The sequence below is a fragment of the Phoenix dactylifera genome, chromosome 8, assembly GCF_009389715.1.
Source record: "Phoenix dactylifera cultivar Barhee BC4 chromosome 8, palm_55x_up_171113_PBpolish2nd_filt_p, whole genome shotgun sequence".
NCBI classification, from domain to species: Eukaryota; Viridiplantae; Streptophyta; class Magnoliopsida; order Arecales; family Arecaceae; genus Phoenix; species Phoenix dactylifera.
Genome location: NC_052399.1, coordinates 9622737 through 9649644, shown reverse-complemented (window position 1 = coordinate 9649644; position 26908 = coordinate 9622737). Strand labels below are relative to the sequence as shown.

The 26908-nt window shown below is 39.0% G+C and overlaps 3 protein-coding genes across 9 annotated transcripts; all 3 read right to left on the bottom strand.

Annotated features, from left to right (window-relative positions):
* Positions 1–651: 651 nt before the first annotated feature.
* On the bottom strand, positions 652–2583 carry LOC103717228 (ethylene-responsive transcription factor RAP2-4-like). Its single transcript, XM_008805538.4, has one exon. The coding sequence runs from the start codon at positions 2057–2059 to the stop codon at positions 1040–1042; it is 1020 nt and encodes a 339-aa protein (XP_008803760.2). The 5' UTR covers positions 2060–2583; the 3' UTR covers positions 652–1039.
* A 4346-nt stretch (positions 2584–6929) lies between these two features.
* LOC103717227 (uncharacterized WD repeat-containing protein C2A9.03-like) lies at positions 6930–15809 on the bottom strand. 5 transcript variants are annotated; one of them, XM_017845217.3, is made up of 11 exons: positions 15603–15801; positions 15403–15490; positions 14621–14762; positions 14370–14537; positions 13674–13760; positions 8542–8676; positions 8350–8469; positions 8162–8253; positions 7970–8075; positions 7805–7891; positions 6930–7704 (listed from the first exon to the last, which is right to left on the bottom strand). In XM_017845217.3, the coding sequence occupies exons 3-11, from the start codon at positions 14756–14758 to the stop codon at positions 7291–7293; spliced, it is 1347 nt and encodes a 448-aa protein (XP_017700706.2). In that variant the 5' UTR covers positions 14759–14762; positions 15403–15490; positions 15603–15801; the 3' UTR covers positions 6930–7290. The 5 variants fall into 5 exon arrangements, with proteins under 5 accessions (XP_017700706.2, XP_017700705.2, XP_017700707.2 ...); XM_017845216.3 differs by lacking the exon at positions 15403–15490 and having other exon boundaries at positions 15603–15809; XM_017845218.3 differs by lacking the exon at positions 15403–15490 and having other exon boundaries at positions 8350–8460; positions 15603–15809.
* A 4823-nt stretch (positions 15810–20632) lies between these two features.
* On the bottom strand, positions 20633–26079 carry LOC103717243 (5'-3' exoribonuclease-like). 3 transcript variants are annotated; one of them, XM_026808496.2, is made up of 5 exons: positions 25787–26079; positions 23262–23386; positions 22378–22692; positions 22124–22293; positions 20633–21415 (listed from the first exon to the last, which is right to left on the bottom strand). In XM_026808496.2, exons 1-5 carry the CDS (start codon positions 26042–26044, stop codon positions 21000–21002), a joined length of 1284 nt encoding a protein of 427 aa, XP_026664297.2. In that variant the 5' UTR covers positions 26045–26079; the 3' UTR covers positions 20633–20999. The 3 variants fall into 3 exon arrangements, with proteins under 3 accessions (XP_026664297.2, XP_038984813.1, XP_038984811.1); XM_039128885.1 differs by having other exon boundaries at positions 22131–22293; XM_039128883.1 differs by lacking the exon at positions 23262–23386 and having other exon boundaries at positions 25787–26059.
* Positions 26080–26908: the final 829 nt, after the last annotated feature.

Genomic DNA, 26908 nt, shown 5'->3' with positions numbered 1-26908 from the left:
TGTCTTTGTTTTCAAATTATTAAACCTCAAAATTCTGGTAAACTTAATCTTTCGAGTTGGTGCTAAGCTCCCTATCAGGTTTGAATATATAGATGATCAAGTCTACTCAATATCTTCTGTTTAAATATACAATAGACAATAATTACATTGCTTGAACCATAATTCTAACAAAAAAATGCTTATCATGACAGTTTAAAAGTCTGTTGTAAAATTCCTTTCGAATCAAGTCCTTCTAAAGGAATACATAAAGATGACTTAAAAGGAACTATTTCCTCCATTTTTGGTCTGCTTTCTCCCAACTTCAGTCCTGGTTTATCACTAGTCGTCTTTTATAATTTGCTGACATCTGACAACTTCATTCAGATTATATTATTAGCTAAATTACCTCCTCTTTCTTGACAGAACAATAGTTTCATGACTATGAACCTCTTATCTTGAATTGCATCATCCTTGCCCTTCTTCTAAAATCATCAAATTGGCCAAACAAAGAACCGTTAGGTATAGATACAGGGCAAACACAATATGTGTATGCCCCCACAAGATCTTAGGACTAAAATTTTCCATTATAAGTTGTCAGAAGAAAATAAAACATAATCAACAAAAACTGTGAGCTAAACAGTTTGTCCCTCTGAGATAAATCATTAGATCGAATACACATAAATAAATAAATAGATCAACTGAAGCTCTGCAAAAAGTCTTGACCTTCAAGATTCATCACCTCCACACCAAAATTCGAGAACATATTAATAATCACAAAGCTTCAATAGTTACAAAGCTACCATAACGTTCACAATTCCAATCACAAAGACGACAACTTTGTTCCTGGTAATGCCTAGAAAAAACCAGCAAACCAGGAGATTCGGACTAAGTAAATACACATCCACTGACTCAATCCTTAAACCTAAGAAACCTTACTAACTTAACCCAATAATCTCCAAAATACCAGAAGTCTCAACTGGAGCGTTGCAAATGTCTAAAATCCCATTTGCAGCAGCCCCAGAAGAGACCAATTACCAAACCAGAAACTAAGAATTAAAGACTACTGATCGGAGGAGAGAATCGATTCCCAATCGATGTCCCAAGATGGATACTTTGTCAGCATGAAGCTCTCTGATTCATCCCATGGCGCCTCCGTGAAGTCCAGGTACTGCATCTCGGAGACTGCCAAGGATCCTGAAGATGACTCATCCGACGATGAGCTCTCCGACTTGTTGTCGTCCGTTCCAGAGCAACCCAATTCGCTCTTTGGGCCAATCTCCTCTGGGATCACTGAACCGGATAAGCCATTCCCCTGTTTCTTGGAACTGGCCAAGCTCTGGCAGATAGATTGGAGCTTGGCATCAACAGAGGAGTGGAGAGGAACACTTAAATGAGCTCCGCTGCACCGGAGTTCGGGGAAGTTGAGCCTCGCGGCATCGCCTCGGAGCTTGTAGGCAGCACGGTCGTAAGCCAGCGCAGCCTCCTTGGCGGTGTCGAAGGTGCCAAGCCAGAGGCGGGTGCGGTTCCTGGGCAGCCGGATCTCAGCCACCCATTTGCCCCAGTGGCGCTGCCGGACCCCACGGTAGAGCTTGGCGGGCTTCGACGGAGGGAGCGGCGAGCCGGTGCGCTTCATCAGCTGGGGCCTCGTGCCAAGGAGGCTCCTTTGCTGCTGCAACTGCCTCGGATTCTGGTGCTGGAATCCAACTTGCATCTGATGGATTTGAGGAGAGCTGAGATAGTTGAGCCCGATCGGGCCCGGCCGGCTGAAGCTCTGGGACTCCTGGATCAGGAAGCCTTGGGGGATCATGTCGGAGCTTGATGTCGAAGCCAGGGAGAAATCCAAGGTGGGATTTTGATAGGAATAAGAGAATGAGAATGGAGAGGAGTAGTAGGAAGAAAGAAAAGGAGGAGGGGAGGGAGAAGAAGAAGGGGAGGGGGACACTGGGGTGGTGGTATGCGAGGAGGAACTATAAGAAGAGGAGGCGGCGGAAACACCTTTGATAAAAGGCTCGAGTGCTTGCATGAGCTCCTCCCTTAGAGGGTCTGATAAGCAATTAAATATATCTATAGCTGCAGTCATGGCTTCTCTTCAAAGCAAAACCAAAGCTTTAGCTAAAGCAGAACAAAAAGATGAGGGAAAACCCGTCTGGCTTTTGAACAAAACCAAGGAACAGGCAAAAGGGACTTCAAAGGAGGACCTAAAGAAAGAGGCTGAGCTAAAAAGGTGGATCTTTTGATCAAACAAAGGCTTAAAATAAAAGAGAGAGAAAAAGAGAACAGAAGACCAATCTGAGGGTATAGAAAAACAAACCCTCTTGGTCTTGGCAAATCTAAGAACAGAAAAAACTAAAGGGAAAAAAAAACGGGTCCCGGATCTCTGTTTCTCTACGAAAAAGAACTTTTTTGGGGGGGGAGGGGGGGCTCAGAAATCAATCTTTACTTCCAAAGAACGCAGAAGATCGCAAGAAAAGGATTCGGAGAAGGAATTTTGCAAAGAAGAAGAAGAAATTGGATCAGGAATCACTGTCTCTTAGCTCCGACGGGGTCGCTCGGCCTCACCGAAGGGGGGTGGGTTCTTGCTTTGGGGTGGGGGTAAGAAGCTTCCTCTCTGATCAAAATGGGATTATGTGGAGGGTTTATATAAGCCCGCACCTCTCCCACGTCGGCCAATTACGAACTGCCACGTACCCTGCCTCTTCTTGCTCACCGGCACCTGTCCAAGGAAGGGACTGGCGGGTGTCGGTTTCAATACGTGTCTCGTAGTGATTGGGTTGTATTACGCTGGACTCTTGGGAATTACCGCCCTTTGGATTTTAATAAGGTTTTCATTCTTTTCTTTACCCCGGCTGTGGCTGTGGAGCTAGGAGTTCTGGTGTCTCTCTGAACAATGAATAAGCTAAGATGAGTGGACTACGTGGCAGGTTTTGGTTGGGACGTCACTTTTAATGATATATTTTTTAGGAAAAGGACAAGGAGAGTAAGTGGACTCTGGTGTCTTGGCTCGATCTAGGTGCTATGGCCCATAGATTGGGATTATGGGATGGTGATGTATGTGGATGGAGTTTGTAGTTGATATTAGGTTCTGATGTTTGTGCAAATGCCAATGGCTATAAGCCAAGAACTTGGATGAGAGAGAAAATAAAAAATTAAGTAGAAGACAAGAATGAAAAAAATTAAATCTTTAAACCTTATCTCCTTGCCGGCTTTGAATGGTATGATGCAATCATCCATAAAAATAAGATGTGTAACAGTCTCAAACTTTACATTTATTGGCCAATCTTCTTGCATATGATGCATATCCAAACAATACTATCATATTATATTATGAATTAGATTGATAATTTATTGCAGAGAGATCGAAACTAAGAAAAAGGCTTCATGAGGTAATATGAAGTACAATTTTATTATTTAATATGCTTTTCGTCGCTTGTGAATAGAGTTTCAGCCAATTTTAGTTTAACTATTTAACCAAGGCAAGTTGCTCATCATGTTGTCATTTGCAGTTGATGGCGTGGAAAAATGTCTAGGATTACCAATGCAATATGCTCAATCAATCTAAAAAAAAGTAATGACGAATATTTTAGATTTTGGATCTTCTTTTGTATTTGTATCACAAAGAATTGTAAAAATGAAGTCTGTTAGTTGAAAAAGGTCGATGCAAGACGCCTAACTCACCATAATTTGATATGTTGGTATTAAATCTTCACACTATATCTAAAAGCTTATATGCTGCATGTTCCAACATATGTACATCTACTGCAGGTTCAACTGTGAGAACAAAATTAAAACCTCAACTAATTAAGTGATTCTCAAAACTACCACTGACCTCTTCGATTTTTTTTTTTGGGTAAAAACGACATTCATATAGCTCTTACATAATTACAGCTTATCAGGTCAGAAGCAATAAAATGATACAAAAAAATCTCATAAGAATCTCAGTGAGACTAGTCCAAAAAATCTCTCCAGAGTGTCGAGCCACGTAGGAGGCTACCCAGTTTGTAGCTCTGTTTGTCTTCCGATACACGTGCACTGTCTGGAAGAAAGCCAAACCTCTGGCCAATCTGCAAGCCTCACGAATCAATGGATGACCGTCCCCATATCGATCAGTTCTCAGTATCCAATCGATCACCGTAGTGGAATCTTCCTCGAGGTATATCCTGTTGCCCGAAGCTCCGCCTCAATGAATGTCAATTCAGAGGTACAACAACCATCTGCCGACCTCTTTGATTCTTAAAAAATCATAACTCCAGCCAGAAAAATGCCGGCATTCTTGAAGCTCTTCCCCATTATTTGCCTTCTTGTCTGAGTCCCTTAATATCATCTTTAACTTGTGTCTTGCCTTCTTCCTGCTTTTCTATTGTTTTGAAAGCTCCACCCTTTGTCTCCTACTTCATTTTCTTAATAAATTTGGTAGAGCTCTGGTGTGTCTGCGCATGCGTCGATCTGACACCTCACTCTTTTCTTGAACCACAAACTTTGAATGCTAGATTATTGCCAAGAAAAATGGTGACCCATTAACAAAAAGTAAGATGAAGAGAATCCAATTTCATATATAATTATGCCAAACCATTCTATCCAAACCTAACCAAACAACTCGACCACAATATCCCATGATTAGCAACAATTTGGAGATTTTAGATTGTCCATAACATCTACCATGTCAGGTTGAGATCTTAGTAGCTTGAAACAGACTAGGTCTCAAAATTGAGCACTACTTTCCAGCACCACTCTTCTCCCTGCTAAGGGCATCGATCCCGTATGAATTGGGGATAAGAAGAGTACATGTTAGTCGCATGGGTGATGAGTGAGCCCTATGTACGAGCCCACCAATCATTGTCCGACAAGGAATGGATGGCATGAAAGAAACTTTTCTTCTTAAGAATTTCTTGAATCCTATTAATTTCCACCATTGACATCATAAAAGTTATGCCTGGTTTGTTTTATTTAGCTTTGATAATTGATACTGTATCATCGAAATCTTGCTCGGATGCTTTCACCTCTTGCCATTTGGATAAGAGTTCGGAGATAGAGTCAGGATAGAAGATAGGGTTAGTTTCCGATAATCTCAAAAAGAAAAATAATTGATTGCATTTTTATAAGTAATTTTGAACTCATTACTCAGCAGGCTATTATGGGACTACAAATTAAGTTAGGCTAGCTTTATCCTAAAATAAAATTCTTTGCATGAAACTACCGATCCCAGATGGCAGCATGCTATTACGAGACCGTTTGTAGGATTGTGAAAAAATATTTAATTTTTCTAAATGCAGATGAGATTATTCCACCAAAAAATACATATGAAATGATGACATAGACATCCAATGATGGTGCTAAGTTATCTTGGAACAGACAAGGTGGCATTAATCAAATTGAAGACGACTAAGCCTGGGTCTAGGTGCAGAGCTTTTCAGAAAGAGACTGCGACCTAATAATGTTGTCTTTTCCTTGCAAGGAGCGAGTTGTTGGTCCAATTGGCCAGGTGCTGACATTTTGGGTCGAGGTGGCATGGCATATTAATATTTTCCTAATCGGTTCTTCCGTCTCTCAGCCAAGGAACGCTTAGTTTGTTCTCTTCATGACTTGATGCTTCTCCATTATATTGATTTGGATGAAAGAAAGTGAAGAGTATAAATAATGTAAGTGCAAATTGGGCTGCAGTTCACCAGTTGCACCCTTTTTTTTTTCCAGGAAGAATGAACACACACACACACACACACACAGAGAGAGAGAGAGAGAGGGGGGAAGTAATTTCATTTTTTACAAAGTTTTGGGTATTCAATTAAGCATCAAGCATTAGTTAATCTAAAATTAAATAAGTAATTGGCGGTACTTTTTTATTATTGTTCAATAAAAAAAGATACCTGATCAACTTGGCAGCATTCTTATGTCTATTTAGAACTTGATATTATTATTTAAGTAGCGGATAGGAAACAGGTTGATGATGCAAATGATGCAGCTAATTTAGTTGTCGATGTGAATGCCAATATAGCTCATTCACTTATCTCAAGATCTTCCCCACTCCCTTCAAGTTTATGTCTAGGCAGGTTTGGTCATCCTGCTTTCAATGATAATTAGAAAAAATTAGGCACAAATTATGACAATTAGATCATATGTTCTTAGCTTATATATTTTTATACTTTAAAATTGGCACTAGTGAATTGGCCAAAATAATTATACCAGATGATTTACTTGTTAAAAATGAGGATGAGCCTTGGTGTAAAGATTAAATTACTCCACTATAATGTAAGTGTTATAGGTATGAAATACAAAAGATCTCTTTACATATTAGGATAAAGACATTCCTTAAACTTTACAGTTGTGGGAGCTTTGAGCTATCCTTTTTCCTCATTTGTTGGAAATGAAAACTTTCCAAACAGAGAAAGTATAAGAGAAGTTGGCTTGCTAATTGGAGGGTGTTGATTAAGGGCTGCAAGAAATTGGCGTGTAAAATAATTTCTACATGTATCTCAGGAATCCAGAATTTTGTGATTTCTATGCATGTGGAGTAGCACCTTGCACGTGCCTTCCATGTGCGCACACAAACGTAAATTTTAGCAAGCCGATAAGACAAAGCTCAAGCCAGCCATTGAAATTTAACCATACGCATATCCATGGTCCTCACAAGACCTCTTAGTTCAACTCGGATAATAGATTTCCATTTCCAAAACAAAATCTGATCCTAACCTTTATCCCAATCTTATCTTAAATTAAGCAGCACTAAAAATATACGCATAATATCTGTCGTCGCTTATAAATCTTCTCCGCCTATTGTTTTTGATGATTCTTACAAATATATTTATATTTGAATGATTTAATTTACCTATTTTACCAAGAAAAAAAAACAAACAATCGACAGTCCAAATTCAACCAAAACTCTCTGCCAACAAAGAAGCTAAATCCAACCCACCCAAAAACTCGAGTCATGATGCAACGCATCCTAGTACTCGATCTCTAAAACCATCAGCTTCTGAAATTTAGTAAATTAATATAGACTGGTGGAATACTTTGTCACCTATATTATCTCACCACTCACACAGCTGCAATATCTAACGTAAGCATTAACGCTGCAGCACTCGAAAAAAAAAACCCATGAAGCACTTCCATACAGATACTGCGAAAAAAAAATAATAATAAGGGTGGAGGAATTCCGCTAGTTTCTAATTGCATTTGGCACGTTACCCAGCCGCCTTCATTACCCATGAAACTTCTCCTCTTCAAGGCATCGTTTCCAGGACCCCGATCCAATGTGGTTATGTACAAAGCATCAAACCAAAGAAACCATCAACGCCCCCCCCTGCATCCAGACCGTCATCAGAGCAAGGAATCCAGGTAATGGAACCGGCGCCGCCTCCTGAACTCTAGTAAGCTCCCATAAGTGCGGTCTGCTATACCTACAAAGAGTGCCTCAGTGTCTGGGCTGAACGTTATACCAGCGATCTCCCCGAACAAATCAATCTCCTGAGCATGGCCATAATCAGCCCTAGTGTCGTATATGTGAACGAAATCCGCTGGCTCCGCCATTGCCATGAACCTTCCGTCTGCTGAGAACTTGATGCCACGTACTGCTCCCATCCTCCCTTTGAGCACAGCGAAGGACTGAGAAAGCTTCCTCACATCCCACAGACGGCATGTCTTGTCTTGATTCCCAGTGGCCAGGATGCGACCATTAGGGTGCCAAGCCGATGCGAACGAGTAGTCTGAATGACCTTTAAGATCTCCAATCACCTATAAAGGATTCAGGAAAAAATGAGGCAGTATATGTATATATCATCATGATTCAGGACTCCAAAACAGAATAAACTGTAACACAGGAAAGTAGCATTACCTTTCCAGATTGAGAATCTGCTAGGAGACAGTCAGTGCTGTCCCCAAGAACTGCAAGAAGTTTGCCATCCGGGCTGACAGAAGTATTCTGTAGAAGAACATAAATTCCTTAGAAGCAAAGATTATGAAACTAGACCGAGATACATGAAACAAGCAGGATGCTCACATTAATGGACCACGAGAAAGGCAGACGATTAAGAAGCATGAATTTCTCGATGTCAAACACCCTCACGCAGCAGTCATTGTTAGCAGTCATCACTCGGGTGGAGCCACTGAGAGGGCACAATTTGACAAGAGTCTGAGATGAGAACCTTAAGGTAATAAAGTACTTGCTTGACGCAGTTCAATCACATCTTACTTAGAAGATTGATAAATATCTACTGTGTTGGTGATGGCATTGGCACCATTAGTTATCTTTGTACAGAAAAACACTCCTGACTGATTCAAGTACTGTGGGGAAAATAAATCAGAAAGCCAAAACTCAGTCATATAGCTAGCTACCTGGAATTAACAAACAAATTGTAGGGCATCTTTGAGACATCATACCTTGCAAATAAGCTCGCCTTGAAAACCACCAGCCGCCATTAAGTTGTCCTTTACAACCAAGGTACTTATCAGTACCCTCGATAGTGAGTGAGCTGAGGAACCACGGTGCTTCTGAGAGTACTAAACAGCCAAGTGAGATGTCCGCAAATCAACAAGCAGAAAGTGATTCAATTTTGGATGTAAGATAATAACCTTAGCAGGTACAATTTGTCCAGCTACGTTTAGGACTTCTTTGCCCCTTCGAAGCAGTGATGACCAGTGCATGACCGAGTAGTTTTGCACCGTGTAGACATCATGTTTTGATGTTGCCCACAGTAGATTCCTCAGCTGTGGAAACCCTAGCTGTCAGACAAGCCTTGGAAAAAAAATGTACAAGAACAATATATTACTTGTATCCAGAAAACAAAGGGTCACTGCAATTTTTTGTGCTTCAAATATTGTGCGATTTTTTCATGGTTCCATGATGTCACGCTAACCATGAAAAGTACTATGTTCTGAACAACAAGCATGAAACAGCTTTTTCATATGGCAATGTTTTCTAAATATCAGTTATCCAAACAGTATTCAACGCATCCCCTGCTCACCATCCATCAATAATGTAGCACTTAAGCTACATGAACATCTTTTTGAGCACCCTCACAAGTCACAACATAGTTCTGACGGACAGACCAATGATGCAGAAACCCGCAAATAATCGGACAACAATGACATATCACAGCTGAGTCACTTCTCTTCCATGCGACATAATATAAATGAGATGAAAAGACGTAGCCAAAGAGAAGATGGACAAGAAATTGTTAGGTTTGACCTAGCATTGAAGCCAACATGCAAACAAAAAATTTTAGGAAACCGTGCTTTTGATAAATGAAGGAAACTCTATTGAATGTTGTACTCTTGGTGAGAGAAGGAGAAACTATCTCGGCAGACAAGGTCCATGTTGAACTTGCTTAGGTTCCATGGACAGAGATAATGATGGGAACACAAACTCAACCGTGTAAAGAATCAATAATCAAGATAGTGTAGACTTAGTTTTAGCTTAGCTGTGGAAGATTTTGTTTACCTTCATTTGCAATCTTCCACAGCTAATTAACCCAACAGAAGCACAAATGTTTATCAAGAATATGATTTCTTCAATTAGAAACAGAATCAGATCCATAAAAAAAAATACATATTTTTCAATGTCTCTTTCCTAATATGCAATATGCAGGTTAAATATCCAATATGCAGATTCATCTCACAGTCCTCAATAAGTACGGGCATGATTATACGGATACCCACTACCAAATTTTGCCCATTTCAAGTAATAAATAAATAAATAACCAAGCATCCTATTTATGAAGCCTCCCACCCCTTACATGTCAAGCTCTTTCTCAGATTACAAGACCTGAGGCGCAAGCATGCAGCTAATGTACGGCAGAGCCACCCACCTTGTACCTTGTCAACTGCCTACTGGTAATGCACTCTATAATATTATTCGCAACCACCAAAAGATATTCTGTAGTTTTGCAGTCATGAGTAGATTAAGGTTCCAAAAGATTCTTGTACATGGACCATTGAGCTTGGTGCACACCTAAAGCATGCAGTTTACAATCTATAACAGATCCACTAAACAATAAAACATGCTACTCAATCTATTTGTGACCATTTTCACAATTTCTGTCCTTATTTTTTTCATATCTTCCAAAGGAAGACACAAGGCATACAACCGCTACTTTTGTTTATGCCCCACCTTATGCATCTTCAAAACACTGGTCCATCGGTGTGATATAACCTAGTATTGTCAAAGCAGCAGGAACTGGAGGCACCAGAAGGATATTGAATTGCTGAAGTTAAGGAACTCCCACTAATTGCCCTATATCTTTAAAGAAAAGCCAACATATGATGCAAGGTAGGATATAGATATATATATAGATATATATATATAGATATATAACATTTGATTCATAAATCTGGTTCCATTATTCCAAAGGGAACATATTTGTTGCTTGGTAACTCCCCTTCCCTTCATATATTGAGATTATTAGAACCGCCCACCCCCAAAACTCCATGTTTATCACAATACGACTCACACAAATAACACCATGTTTTCATTACATTACTCGTTGCACAATCGTTAGGCAAACAACAGAACATTCTACAAGAGTTTCTGATTATCCCTAGATGTCTTTCACGTGTTACTACTCCATCCACAAAAGCAAACAGGCTACAAATGCAAAAAAAAACCCATAAGTTAAAAAGATGTTGTCCAGTAGTTTTGGCCACACTTTTTTTATTTCAGATCAAGACAAATATTACAAGACATTACGTGCAATGTGAATATGTCCAAGCTGAAACTTCATGAGCAAAATCCAGCACCAAGTTGTTGGTTTAGTATCAAACATTCTTGATCTGAAGTATCCATTCAAGAAGTGAATATACAATCAACCTATATATTCATCAACCTATCCATTCTCGGATACACCAATTGCACAAAAGATATTTCCTATCTACTTAATGCAGTACCATGTCATGTCAAATACATCCATGCTTCCTATTTGTATACAGCAGTGCTATGTTATGTGCACTTGGCCCAAGATGAAACAGACAGAAAAATGAAGCTTGCCACATGTTCAACCGATCTGAATTGTCACACAAATGATTTTTTTTTTTCTAAATAGCAACTATCAAAACAACAGATACAAATAAGTAGAAGTATGGGTTTGGCACACTTAGTTTAAACCATGTTTTTTCCAGAGCATCAATTATGTTCCAAGGCAAAACACAATGATAATGTATACGATAAGTATGCCTTAAATATCCCGCTCAACCCCATTCATGCAACATAATGTACCAAAGAAAGACATACAGTCAACCAAGGCCAAGTGATACAAGCACAGAACCGAAGTCCCCTTTATTAAGAATGGCTAACTTGTCATGAATTACTCAAGTTTCTAACAAGACTGATGTCATAACTTTATAGTGCGAATTCTTTGTTACTAACCACAGCACCAACAGGAAGAAACAGAATCATTTGTTATTAACTGTAGCACCAACAGATGTAAACAAAATTTGTTACCCTTAGTCATATGCCCAGAATAACTTTACTTTCCTCCCATTTCTGTATGTAATTTCTAGCCATTTAACAAGCATTCCATATATGACAAGTGACAAAGTTAATTTCTACTGTCTGAAATGAGCAAGGACAACAATAAATTCACCATCCTACCACAAAAGAATGGTTACAATATCTAACACACAAGCACTTATAAACAATGCACGGGCTCATGTTACACAAGCGCAGGAGAGTAAAACGATACAACTGGACAGCATGAAGTTCAGGGTGCAAATGTAAGCCAAACATTAACTACACCCTATGAGACAGCCATTAAAAAATTTTGACACCAAGGAATATCATTCAGTGAAATCAAGTTAAGAAGAATGAAAGGCAGACTGCCAGAGATCACAGCTCAGCATGAATATGCTGCATGAAAATGTTAGTTTGCCCCTTTCATGTCCCAAACACGACAACATACATTGGGCACATGACTCTAAGAGGGAGGCTTGTTAAACATAAAACATCCCATCATACCATATGAAAAAGTTCCCCTTATAGCGCTGGCTGCTCAGAAAGCACTTCCTCCCTGCTTTTATTTCCTGACAAAAAATATTATATGGCAGTCCAATCCTAATTATCAGAGGGGTTAATCACAGCATCATATAACTAAAAGTTCATGAAAAAAGATGCGATCTCCCTAACATTGTGCAAGGCATAACAATAAATTACTGCAGGAAGGATTACACATCCATCAAGGCAAAAGCCTGCAACCGGTGAATAAGTTAGCCAAGCATACAGTCCACAAGCAGTAACAACTAGAAATCCGGCAAATCTCGGACTCTTAAGCTCACATTATCTACAAATAGTAAAGTGTAAGAAACTGGGAAATATCAATGTTAAAAATGACTGCTGCAGCAAAGCAATTAATAGATTAGTAAGAATTAGATGGGACTGAGTTTAACCAGCCTGGTATGTGACAGCAGCTGCTAGAGAATGCATTAATTTGTTGCCGCTCAACAATTATGAGGGAAAAAATGCTATAAAAGAGAAAACAAATACAAATTACAGCATACTGACAATTCAACCTATTGAACTTGTGGACTGAACTGTATGATGCGACAAACTCGGTACAAAAATCATGAGATTAGAAAAAACACAATCTTCAACTCTTAGTCAAATGCATCACAAACAACTTGCTAAAACCTTGACTTTTCTTCTTTTTTTTTTAAGTGTCTGAATAGCGCAATTCCTATATCAAACAAGTAGAGAATGCGAGGAAATTGTAGAAAAGACCCAAGCATGATATGCAAGGCAATTTTACTTCAAATAGTGCTATAGTGCTATGGAGATCTTTGTAAGAAATTTGTCACCCATATTATGCAAGCACATCTGTTTCATAAATGATGTTATAGCATTCCTCTCCAGATTCCAACTGCTAAAAATTAAAAAGTTAGTAGAGCAGGCAATTTCAAATACAATAAAGCAAAATTAGCAAATCGACTAAGGGTGAATGAACCTATCTTCAGCAAATAGAGCGTAAGTAAAAAGAACATGACTATCTGCTAAATACTGAAGTACTCAATGCCAACTTTTTCACATTAAAGAAATACCTTACCTTCCTAGAAAAAATGATGCCTGATGATGTAAATGCTTCATTAGGGTCACAGAGCTAGTTAGTCGAACTATAATTCCACATACTAATTAACAAGTATTGACAACCTGCAAAACTATTAAGACTCAACAAATAATAAAATATTGATGCTGGCATATCAACAATAGTACACATTTAAGGCTATAAATCAAGCCTTCCAAGCCCAATTTTACTAAGTTTACGAACTGCAAGGTATGCAGGTATCTCCAGTGGGGCCATAAATATGAACATCGTTTATGCAAGGAAAGAGCTTCAATTTTAATTCAATTGCAACAATTCCACTTTGGTGAGTTGGCATGGCATTGCACTATATATGCAATATTTAATTGATATTCTAAAGGTGCACTAGAATTGTTAAAACTCGCCCATCAAAAGGAAAAATAAAGTTCAGCTAAAAATAGAAACAGCTGAACAAATTAAAAAGCACAAAATTTACTAAAAGTTATATTATATAGTGCATTATAGAAAGTCCCAATTGATTATCACTGAGCTATGAGACACCAAAGATGGCTGGCCAACTAGTGAAATTTTGTGCACCTAATCAAGACCCAAATGATGGACTATGATTGACACTTCAATATTACTTGACAAACTATCAAATGAGAATCTTGGAAAGGAACTGCAGGAGAAGATTGGTACCTGAAAATGCACGATAGTCGACTTGACAAGCCTCGTGTTGAACTGAAAATCATAAAAAGTGCATGACCTCTCCACTTGCTTGCATTCCTAGACATGAAGAAAGATAGTATATTAAACAGCCACCAGATATAAGTACATTCTGATAGTTTGAAACATTACCAAGAAAACACAGTGAATCAACAGAAACAAATTTAGAATCAACAGAAGAGATACTACTATAAGAAGAAACAATGCAACTGAAATATACCATTTTATTACAAACAAAAAAACAAGAGAATGTGCAGCGTAAAATGAATTATGCACATTCTAGCTGCTACCAACTCTTGATCATAAGTCACACCATTCAAGCCTCAAATAGATAAAGTGAAAGAAAAAAAAAGGAGGAAAAGTTTCCTAGCCATAGGGAACAATGACCAGTAGTTGGCAAAACAATGGGTAGAAAGCAACTCACAGAACCTTTTCAAGTTATCAGAGTTCAGTAGGAGGAAAGAACAATTAGGAATGAAATTCTTCACCTATAAGATCAGTCACAAATCAAAATAATCTACAATCTGCTTCTTCCGGCAGCTCTAGAGATGGGTTATAGCAAGGTGACTGTTAGAAAAATTAATCAACAGAACATGCAAAAATGCATCTGGTCCTCTGCTTTAGTCTTAGCAGCACAATAAGGAAACAGAACTAGTAGACAAAGCAAACCTTTTCTAATTCATCTCGGGTTCTTGGAAGGTTCCGATAGTTTTTGTACAGCTTCAACCTTATTTCACGGTACTTCTCCCTGGAATGATTCAATCTTTCCCATGCTATTCCTTGAATATCCTTCCCCTTTCTGTACTCGGAGGCTGAAGTGTCATTCTTTTGCTTTGTCTGAAAGACAAGGTATAAAAATCATGAAAAGAATGCAATTTCACATGCACAACACAAGCAGATTTAATCCAGAAGGGTCATACCGGGTCCTCATCTTCCACAAGGTCAGCATCTCGGCCTTCCCTTTTCTGGCCATTCATCTCAAGCTCATCATGGAATTCACCCATGTCGTGATAGTCCTCAACAATGTACTCTAAATCATTGTTCATGTACCGTGCCATTACACTACACCTCATAATCAAGCATTATCAGCAATAGAAGCTTGCCAAACTTTTACTTAATTTAACACAGAAAATAGACAAAAATCCATAACCGAAGTTGAATAGGCCAAAAGATTCAAAAGTTAACCAAAAAATAATAACTTTCTAGTACTGTGCTATCAGAGCTTGATCGGCAAGAGAAGATTGTCAAGCTTTTACTTTATTTAACACTTATCAGAGCTTGATCAGCAAGAGAAGATTGTCAAGCTTTTACTTTATTTAACTCAATAGCAACAGTCAGCAGATTCTTAAACTTTTGAAAAACAACGTGCTCAACACTAGAAATGTCCAGAAAGTTAAAAATTTCACTTAACAATGACATCCCAACCACCGTGCCTTCACACTAATCAAGCTTGAGCAGCAGCAAGATATGATAACCAAATCTTCACAGAATTAAACACAAAAATAGCCAACAAATCCACACCTGACAATAGAAAGGACCCAAAAAAACCAAAAAACTCCTCAAAAAAAGGACTAAACATATAAAATATCCCAGTCACAAGAGAAAGATAACGGAAATCGCCATAAAAGCCAAAAGAAAAGAAAAAACCAAGGAATTCACATGGAACGTGATTGAAACAACCAAGAACGGTTCAGATCAACACCTGAAGAGGAAATATCACATAAATCCCAACCAGGAACTGGACTTCTCAACCAAAACTCCCCGATCTGCGAGAACCCACAGCAAAACCTCTACAAAAATAGAAATATCGACACAGTCCACCAAAAACCCAACCAAAACCTCAAATCCGAGTGGCATCCATAAGAACGACTACAAATTACATGACGTTGCGGGCTAAATTACCTCAAACAAGCAAGAAACCGGTCGCCGAAACGGCCTGGCAGCTGATTCAAGCGAGAAGGGAATTCTCAGATAGGATTCCAAACGACGGATCAAAGATGTCCGAATCTTCTTCTAAGAGAATCGAAAAAAAGAAACACACACTCGAAGGAGAGAAGGAAGAATCGGGAACCGATTCCACAAGGAGACTCCCAAAGAGCCACGGAAGCCGAGCACCAAATCGGGTATAAATAAAGATCCAGGAGTGGGACCCGCGGATGGCGGGGGAGGGGTGGGTCTGGGTGGGACCCACCCCTGAGGAGCAGTGCCCCACCCCCACCCCACTGTGACCCTACGATGCCACTTGCCGGTAACTTAACCGGACGCCGGGTGTGAGCTCAAATCAAAGGGACGCCTTTTGTTTACGGATACCGCCCGGTCCTGTCTTTACGAGCGGACGCATAAAAAATCCATATACGTACTGCTTTATCCGCCATTTGGTGTTTCCTGAGTGGCTAATCCAACGGCAAGTTATCAGTGATTCAGTATGCGGTCGTCCTCACTTACGCGCTTCATGAACCAAAGCAACCGCGCGCTCGGCCCGTGTTATATGCACGTGTTTGATGCTTGTTTGCAGAAAGAGGCTGTTTGCTGTTTGACTGAGAGCTGAGAAGCTGCTTCCGGCGAGGCTGGCTACGTACTAACCGGTAATTGGATCTCGTTACCTCCTCCGTGGATCCGGTTAGGTAACCGGCCTCGGGACTTTTCCCTCTTGGATTTCTTCATCGCTTTCGTCCGGCCAATCATAATGTGCCATGAGGCGTGCACGGAATCTTAGATCCACCATGCACGTGCCAGACCCGAGCTCCGGCCAATTTTCTTACGAGATTTGTCTGGTTACAGCCAAGAGGGCGGTTGCTTCCGCCGTAGCTCACCGGCGGGAATCGCACCGCGTCCCAATAAAGTAGTGGAACAATAATTCTAGCAAGAAGGAATCCACATCGTCCGAGTCCACCACAAAAATCGAAGTTTATGCAGCAATTTAGACACGGATGATCAGACTAATCAGAACCACAAAATCAATGAACCATTCATTGTTCAAGAGTCGGAAATTGTGGCGACTCACACTGGATTTCAGATTAGACGGGGAGAGTGCGACTCCGAAGACCCACGCCTTTGGAAGGGAACTGCCAGCTGTCAGGGTAGCAGAGAAAGTGGGCGCCACCGGCTAAACCTACCGCTACCGAACAATTTTAAATATCCATATTTATATCTATATTTTATAAATATTTTTAATAAATATAAATACAAATATTATATTATAAAATATTTAAATTTATTCTAATAGATATAGATATGAACCGAATATTAAATATCCCCATATAAATAAATATTCAAATTGAATATTAAATATATTCATAATTTTTTATTTGAATACATGTGTAAATCTGATATTTTTTAGACTTTAATCAAATTTGAGCATGATAAAAGCTAGCAATAAATTATAATCATAAAAAATCAATTAAAAAATATAAATTTTATGAGTGTTCATCAATAATAAAAAATAATAATTTTATAAAGATATATCGCTCAAGGTTGCTCATATTCAAAATACACAAAATTCGTTGCACCTCCAAGACATCTCATAGTCCTTGTTGGTTGCAATTATTGGATAGAAACTCTGAAGTAAATGAGACCTTCAAAATAGCAATTATTTAAAGACGACAAAGTGGAACAAAAGACGAAGCAGACAAATAAGATGTTCAAAACTTAAATAGTGATTCAAAAATTTTATTTAAATCGAATATTTCGTATTTATATTATTATCTTGAGTGATGGTCATCCATATTTGAATTATTTTGAGTTTAAATTTAGTTAGTTACTTAATTAATTTCTTAATTTAATTTAATTTATTTTTTATATTATATAAATATTTGAATCCGAATTAGAAAAACCAGATGCATTGTATCCGCATTGAAATTTTTTTGAATCGATTATGAATTTATGATTCAATCGGAATAAAAATATAGTATTTATATCCGGTCCGAATCAAATCGGATACGGAAATAAATAAGTGGGATATAATCCGACCTTTCCTTGCACCATGCGACGTAAAAGGTGAGGTGGGGCCCACGAGCAACATTATTTTAGCTGTGGAGCCACGTGATTTGTTAAAATAGAATAATTGGTTCCCTTCGATGGGCTGACGCTGGGTCCCACAGATATTTACCTGTGAATGGCTCCTCTGGACCCACATCTTGGCCTATGTCCTCGCGCCGTTAAGATACCGTCGTGGTGGTTGGCTCTCGCTGCCACGAGAATCACCCCTTTGGGGCTAGCATTTGACGCGTGTCTAACGGCGCCGTCGAGATCGCTGTCCCCAGGGTGCCAGTCTGACGCCGCGGAAGGATAAGTTTGATCCAGCGCCCCTCGGATTGGGATGGGATGGGCCGATCCGTGGGGCCCGGTTCGAGTACGCGGGCCAGCCCGGTTGTCCGACTCTAGCGACCCGGTGGTTGATGCGTCGGCAGCAGCCATGTTGATGATGGAATTTGACGGCCGTGATTGCAGCTGCACAGTGATGCATGCATGGAGCTTTGCCTGTACGGAAGCAGAGTCACAAGGGTTTTTTTTTTTTTTTTAATAACAACAGTAGCTCACATCAACCTGGCATGAGTTCTAGAGTCAAAAGAGATAAGATTACATAAAGATATGGGAGCAAAATCAGTCTCTATCTACAAACATCTCTCAAATGGTGAGCAACGAAGGAGGCGACACAGTTTGCTGCCGTGTTCGCCTTCTAAAACACATGGGCTACCTAAAACGATCTAAAGCCAGCCACCAAGCTTTGAATGTTCTTGAGTAGAGGGTGATCATCGCTCTGTCGCCCGACATCACGTATTCACTTAGTGATGCCCCTAAGATCCTTCTTGCATAGGTGACTCTCTCCCACACTGCTTTGAGCTTCATTTCAATAGCGGTTATATCCCAAGTGCGTCTGCTGCCTAGAGTCACAAGTGTTCGATGCAAGTATAAAGATGACATCTGGCTTCTCATGTCCCATTGATGAGGATTTGCTCTTGGATTTGAACTCTTACTTGAGCCAATGTAGAGAGTAGCCAGCTGGCCCAATGTTTCACTCCATCAGCTCAACACTGTGTGCAACTAATAATAATATTAGAGCACAGCACGTGTAATGCATGCGCACATCATGGGCTCTCCAGAGTTCCCAAATTCTCCCAATGTTTCATCTCCATAAACCCCTTTATTTCTTTATTTATGTTATAAGGGAAAGAAAGATAGTTGGAGATAGAGTTTAGGGGAAAAGAGATACTTATGGATACAGTTTAGCACATAGGGCTTATTTGTGAGCTAACGACGATTGGAGATGAAAAGGATGTTGCTGGAAAGGTACCTTTCTCTGGAATCTGGACATGGAGTAGATTGCGGGCCTGGCAAAAGTCGTTTCATAAGGAGATAAGCCTGCCAAAGAAAGGTGACGAGATCGGAGGGATTAGGGTTCCACTTTCTTGAAGCATCTCCTGCGGAGTTTTCCACTCAGTTGAGTTAGGCATAAATTTGTGCCTTCCTTTCCTTCTTTTTTTTTTTAATCTTATACTTTTAATTTATTATCAATTTGCTCTACCTATTCAGAAGTATTAAGAGGTTGTACAGAGCTATGTAGGTGGAGCCATATGTAGCTCAAGTTGCATGTGTAGACTAACATGCTTGTTTGAATACTTGAACTCAAAATTGCACGGCAAGTGAGATGTACATTGGGCTATAATTAAAACATATCTTATGGTACATCGACTTATGGTCAAAATGACTGTGGAATGAGTTACAACCATTTGAGTAGGTATCTTAATTATTTTTTTTAAAAAAAAATTCCTTCCCATCTCCTCCACTCCACCTTCTCTTTCTCCGCCACCACCGCCCACCCACTCTACCTCCACTCCACCTCTGGCCCCCTACCTCACCTCTCTCCTCCATGTTCTCCAGCCTCCTCATGACATGCACCACCACTTGCTCCCTCCTCATGTATGTCCAAGTCAATGCCCAAGCCCTTGCTACTAATGGCTTCGAAGCCGACCTCTTCATCTAGAATGTTATCTTCATGCATGTCAAATGCTCCAACCTAATATTCGCTTATAAGGTTTTGACATAATGTCTATCAGAGACATTCTTTCTTTTTCTCTAAAGTCTCCTCTAAACATAAAAAAGCGGGCTTTCTTGCCAGGCAACCACTCAACCACTGCAACTCAAGTTGAATGCAACTAAAACTACAGTGTAACTTTGACTACAAAGCTCCAAATAGCCTCTAAAAGCTTCATATTAGTATTAGTAATCAAAAAGCTTATTTTAAACATGAAATTAAATTAGATTTAGCTCAAGCATATAAAAAATGACCTCCTAAGAGAAAAGAACACTAACGCATCCTGCTTCCACTTCAAGTTTGAACCACTTGATAGTATAATTACAGCCAAGATTGAAGATGTGGAACAACTTATTAATAAATTTTCCTAATAGCTACAATGATTTGGAATCAAACCCCATGTTTGTCAAGATGGACGAAGTAACATCTTGTTAATGGGGAACATGACTTGATTATTATTTATATATTACTGAAAAAACCTTAGATATATCTAATTCTGCTTTTTTATGGTAGGATATTTACTTGCACTTAAATATCAACAAGCCAATCTAATCAATAACACTTTATCCATGAAACCAATCTCTCATAGATAAAACTTCATATTGGGCACTTAGAACAGCTTAAGGAGTGCTCACGGTTTGCCCCTGAATCTACCGAAGTTTCAGTTCTTAATGAACCAGGGATGACTACAGGACAGCTCAAAACTAACAAAATGGAGGCAGCTAAACGGGGTTCTGCAAAAGAACCAGCACAAATCATAATTCCCTGTAATACCTGCATCAGAAAAACCATCTGTAGCAATATGTCAAACGCCCATTTTGGATTTAACAGTCTCTTGAATGATCCAGTACCCAAAAAAAAGATATTGATTGATAAAAGTTATCATATGAAACTAGTGTGACCCAAACAAAACAAAAATAAATATGGATTCTTGGAGGTTTTGAGTATCATAAAACGTAAAGTGAATTCATCTGATAAAAGGGCCTGAACCTTATTCAAAGTTCAGTGATGTCAAGATAACAAAACCATCACATGGCATAAGCACCTTTCAAGTTGTGCCTCAATAACTGAAGGTGCAAGTGTCATAAATTGAACACAGATAAAGTGCAAAGATAAAGTATGCTTTCCCTTTAATATCTCCTTGTGCTCCTTCCTTTGTAAGAATATTGTCAACCGAGCATTTAAAATATGATAAGATGTCATCCAGCAATCACAAGTAAAATTGATAGAAGATTGGACTATTAAGAAAAGAATATACCCGAAAGTTATCCTTTCACTATAGGCTTTTGCGATCCCTCATTACTAATATCAATGTGTGCAAGTTTCATCCTGATGGCCTCAAATTCGTCGCCCTCCTTTTCGTCATTTGTCAGCCACGAAGATAGGCACTGATCGATAACATCCTTACCACAGCTAGGAGTTGAATAACCTTTCAGATTGTTCAGTTTTCGAAACCTCGTAATTTTTTCTAGGTTCGCAGCAGAGGGCTCATCTGCATAACTTAATAGGATGTCTTTCACAGCATTGCACCAAATAGGACGAGCCATCTTCAAAAACCCGTAAACAGATATGAGTGGCAAATCAACACTTCCCAGGCCGGATTCATCATGCCCACCTCTTCCATGATAATCCGATCCTCCAAGCTTCAAAAGTGTGTATGTCTCGGCTAATTCACTGAATCCTGTTAAAAGAAGTAATCATCTTTCATGGGGATGAATAAGACATGTCTAAAGGGGGGAAAAGAAAACCATAGATATGACCAGTGTTACTTGGGCATGTGGCACAGGTGCCAAATGTCCCCTGGCCCAAACTGTCCCAACACTTCAACTTCTAAAAACCTTTACAAAAACACTTCGATATAATATAAATATCTAAAGACTGAATATACGAAAATATCGAAGTACATTAATAATTTAACTAAGTTGACTAGTTAATGTATTTTTATTTCAATAAGATTTACATTATGAGAAAAGAAGAAAAGGGTATGGAACTTTGCAAAGCATTTTTTTTTTTTTTTGAGGATAAAGGTCTAAGCACACTACTTAGCAAAGAGCGTTTTACCTTTTATGCAATATTTTACTTCAACTTAGTTAAGAAGTATTATAACTTTCTATAAAATATATTTTGACAAGGTATTCAAATAATTTGTACAAGGCCCTAACATCCAATTGACAAGGTAGGATGCTCCAGTTTTGGGGTGCCCAGGAGTATCATGGCGTGTAGAAATATCCATCCAAAAGTATCAACATTCCAGGAATTCTAAAAACAGAAATGTCATAGTAAGTCCATGCTCTCTATGATTATCTATCAGTATGATGCAACAAACACCCATTGATCCCATTATTTTAGGGAAAAAATCCTTTAAAATATTTCAAGTTCAAAATGATACCAGCCACCTTCCCATCACTTCTGTAGATCTCAATAGCATGAAGGCCAGCAGATTTCAAGCCCCTGATAACAGGAATTGGATTCTTCAATGCCCATGGGTGAGCCAAAGCTGCTACACCCCCAGTGCGACAAATCAGCTGCACTACTGTCTCTGCAAATGGCTCACTGCCCCTGTGCAAAACAAGTGCCAGCTTTATAGAGTAACACAGAACTCAACAGGTTAAAATTCTTTTGTTACAGGGCTAGTGTTCTTACATGGCATAAGCAGGTCCACCATCATACAGATATCTATTAAAAGCCTGCCTGAGATTCTCTACATAGCCGGCTTCAACCATAGCCCGAGCCACATGCAACCGCCCAGGAGCCACTCCATTCCCTGCTATCTTGGCAACATGGTCCCACTTTAGAGGAATTTTTAATTTGTTCAACTTCAATAACATATTCTTAGCACGGACATAACGGCCATTTCTGATGCTGGATAGCAATTCATCCAGTTCTTCATACTTTGCAGGCCCACAGCTTCCATAATATGCAAGGATGTGAACAGGTTCACCAGTTCCAGGTTCTTCCCTTCCACATTTTCAAATTCCAAATAAGAAAAAGCAAAAAAATACATAGTTGGAAAACTTTAACTAACATAACCTCCAAAGTGAAAAAGGGGCGAGAGAGAGTCTCTTACTAGCTTAAACATCTCTAAGATTAGAAAACTTGAGAGCTGGCATTAAAACCAAATTGCTAAATTTATCATAACAGAAATGTATTTCCTATGAAAAACCTGGTTTTCCTGAACTCCATTTATTTGTAACGAGCAAATGAGTGAGAAAAGCCAAAAGAACCCTCAGAACACTTACAACTAACCTGCTGCAAATGTGATGGAATAATAAATAATTCTAGGGAAACCATTACAACCAATTTCTTGATAGCTTTCACAATGGTCTCAAGTGAATTTCCCATGCATATTCTCATGATTATATTTATGTTTTCCATGTCCATCTTAGAAACTTTTTGCAATGCCCATTTCTCATTTGTCATTTGCATGTCACTATCGTGCTCCTTTCTGAAAGTGGCAACTATGGTTATAACAGAAAACAACCAAGCAATATAAACTTTGTACTGCACAACATAGAGGGGAAAAATACCTTGGAGAAAATACTGAACTTATTTCAACACCAGGTATTATCCTCATGCCAAATTTGTGGGCTGTTTCCATGGCCTCTGGTATGCCAGCCATGGTATCATGGTCTGTTAGAGCAAGAACTTTCACCTGTTCTGAACACATGATTATCAAATCATGTTCCATGTTTCCTCTATTATATGTTGATTCAAGAAACATTTTATTAAAAAATTATATGTAACAAATTCTAATAAAAAGAGGAACATAAATACTCAGCAGAAATTTGTGAACTCATAATAATGATGAAATCTAATTTTTTTTATATCCCTTAACATATGGTCCATGAAAGTAATAAACAAATCAAAAAAAGATTATTTTTATAATGCATAATTTGGAAAGTGGAATAGAAGCCAACTTCGAATAGCAAATACAATATTGGACAATGAAATAAAACAATCATTGAAGTGTTAATCAGTACTAACAAAGACTTCCTAACACCAAGACATCTGGCAAGAGGAATCCATCAGCCCAACCAGGAGGGCCGGAAACGCCCAAACCCAAAAATTCAAGGATGCCAGAAATCAACTTTTAAAAGAAATCTGGCATCCTAGAATTTGGAATCACAGGATCCCAGACTTTCCAAATGGTGCCATTTATTGATGTTGCCAGGTCTGACCCAAATATGACTGGTTGCCACAACTTGATAGATCTGACATTCTTGAAGCTTCACTACAAAGCCTCTTAAACCAATCGATGATAATCAATATTGATTATCAACTCTCAAAAAGGTGTAGATATGATTCTATTGTCAGATAAAAGAAAATTAATGTAGGGATTTTGGTCAACCCCACAATCCACATTTAAAGGTAAACAACTCCTCAAGGGTCAAATATTTATTTTTACAGCAAAGCATAAAGATCCACCATGCTAGACAGCAAATGTGAAGATAACTAGAAATTTTGAGTTCATTCTTCCAACACTTGGGATTGTCTTACTCTTACATAGATAGACCCTGCAAATCTAGAATCAATATAATCATCACTCCAATTAAACCAATATCAACCCATAAGTCAAAACATATAACCAAAAAAAGAAAATAAAATGGCACCTAATCCCACCCTAACACTTTCAAACCATGATTACTTAGGGGATTTAACATCTTTAAAGATGTGCCTCATGAAGGTAACCCTGTATCATAGAACCTACAGCAGAAAAGGTATCCAGCTGGCCAGTTATATGAGATAAAAAAATAATGGTTATAACTAACCAAAATTAAAAAAGTTCATTAAGGCAGCCAACACCTATTCATGGCTCCATGAAATTACCATGCTCAAGCTCAAGCCTCCTGAATTTCAGATTTACTCCATCTATCCTGACAGTCTTCATTCCATGAGTGCACACTCAAATGCATCTCTTTCATCACACTCCCATAACCACAGCCACCAAGCATTGTTTCAACTATCATTGCCCACTTTAGGGATCCTTAATCACCAATAATTCCTCTTAAGGGCTACATCTAATGTTATTGTCAGCTTTTCTAAATCATGTATCCATGTCGCCATGTTCTTATCCTTTTCTTCCTAAATAAGAATCAACAACCTTTACTTACCAGAGCTCTTGCTGGATCCTTGCTTTATATGCCCATAACATCTCAATCTCTCTCACTTCATCCTCAACGGGCGCAACTCCTTTCCCCCCTAATATACTCACTTTATCCACCCTAGTGTTACTGTGCATTATCTTAGCATTCTCATTTCTATTGCATCAAGCTTGGTTTTTCAAACATTGTGAGACATACAGCATTAAAAGCCTTATTGCACTTTGATAAAATTTTCCCTCGAGGGCAAATTTAGCCGGCATAAGCCAATAACTTGCTGAGATAAAATGTGCTTCATTCAGCTCCATCTTCCCCATCCTTTTCTCTGTCCATAACTCCACCACTTGGCTAACAAGAGGACGCCCTACTTATAGGTACTAGAAGTAAGCCTCATCCAAATCTACAAATAAGTAAACACTGACATTTCACAATCAACTAAACTATGAGAGATAACAACCTCTAGAACATATAACCAAGGAGCAAGTTATATGTGAGCCTCAAGAGAAAATGACATGCTCTTCCAACCACTTCTGCCAGAACCGTTTCAAAATAAAACAAATAAGACAGGATAAACGTAAGACTCTCTCCTCAAAAATATGAAATACAGACAGAATTATCAGCCTCCAGCACAATAAACATGAAAAAAGAAACAAAACAAATAGCATTAGCTTCACAAACGAAACATATAAAGCAACAAACATCGAACATAATGCAAGCCGTCCAAGATATCATGTCTAAAACCCTCGAGACAACAATTAATCTCAAAGAATCATCCTCGACATTCACAAAAAAGAAAACAAAGCAAAAAAAAATCACATTTTTAATAATAAAAAAAAAAGTTCTAAAATCGATAAAAGAATAACAGAATTTATCCCCAGAAACCAAGAAATCCAATCATAAAAACCGCGGCCAACATCAAATCGAACAGTAGAGGAAGAGCTTTTGGGACCCACCCCGTTCCTGTGGGCTCTCTCCACCAGAGCCGAAGGCGAGAGGAACCCGTCGCTATACTTGGAGTGGGAGTGTAATTCGAAGACCACGCGGTCGGCGGCCCTGTGGGCGGCGACCGGTGGCGGCGCGAAGTCATCGGTGGCGGTAGGGGGAGGGTCGCGGAATACCCAGTCGCGGATGTATCTCGACAAAAGGCTCTGCTCGCCGGCCGCCTTCTTCTTGCTCTTTGCCCGCCGTTTCTTCTTCTTGGGGTCTCCCATCGCCGCCTCTCTCTCTCTCTCTCTCCCTCCCTCTACGGTGCGTTTACAGCGGTAGGGGTAGAAAAGGGATGGCCTTGAGATAGGGCCGCTGTATTGGCACGTGCGGTGCACGTGAGAGAATCTATAGGGGATCTCGTGACGAGCTTTAAACAGGACCTTTTAATAGGGCGGCAACATCTGACCCAATTCGTTCCGTCGTCTTCTCGATCCAACTCAATCAATCTAACCCAATCTGTCGCGTTCGCAGGTCGGGCATGGATCAGCGAATCTCGACCACCTAGCAACTTTAGATTATGTAATGTTTTTTTTTATAAAAACACTATGTATATGGATATTCATATATGAAATATATATATATATATATATATTCCAAAATCTTAAAAAAATAGCCTTCCTATTTAATACAAAATTCAAGACTCAATAGACTTTGGCCTTAAATGGATTGGTGGCTCATGGGTTGAATACGGGTCAGGCTTTGGTTATACATTTCTGACCCGCTATATATATATATATATATATATATATATTTGCTGTACTTCTGTTGATTATGCCATATAGAGTAACAAGAATTGCTTATATTTTGTATTTTCTTAAAATAAAATTGGTCATATGAATCTGGCATAACCTCTGCATTTCATTATTTTAGATAATTTTGACAATAGTAGATTTTTTTGAAAATTCAGGTGATATTTTCTTTGACCAAGATAACCATTCCCAAACTTACTTTCACAATTTGATCAGCTGAATTCTTGTTACAATTATCAATTTTCCGATTGGAGCATGTAGTTTTTCTTAGCTTCTACCACTTTGACGTATGTCTGATTTCGTCAATTACCTGTCCCAGCTTTAGACCTATGCCCGCAT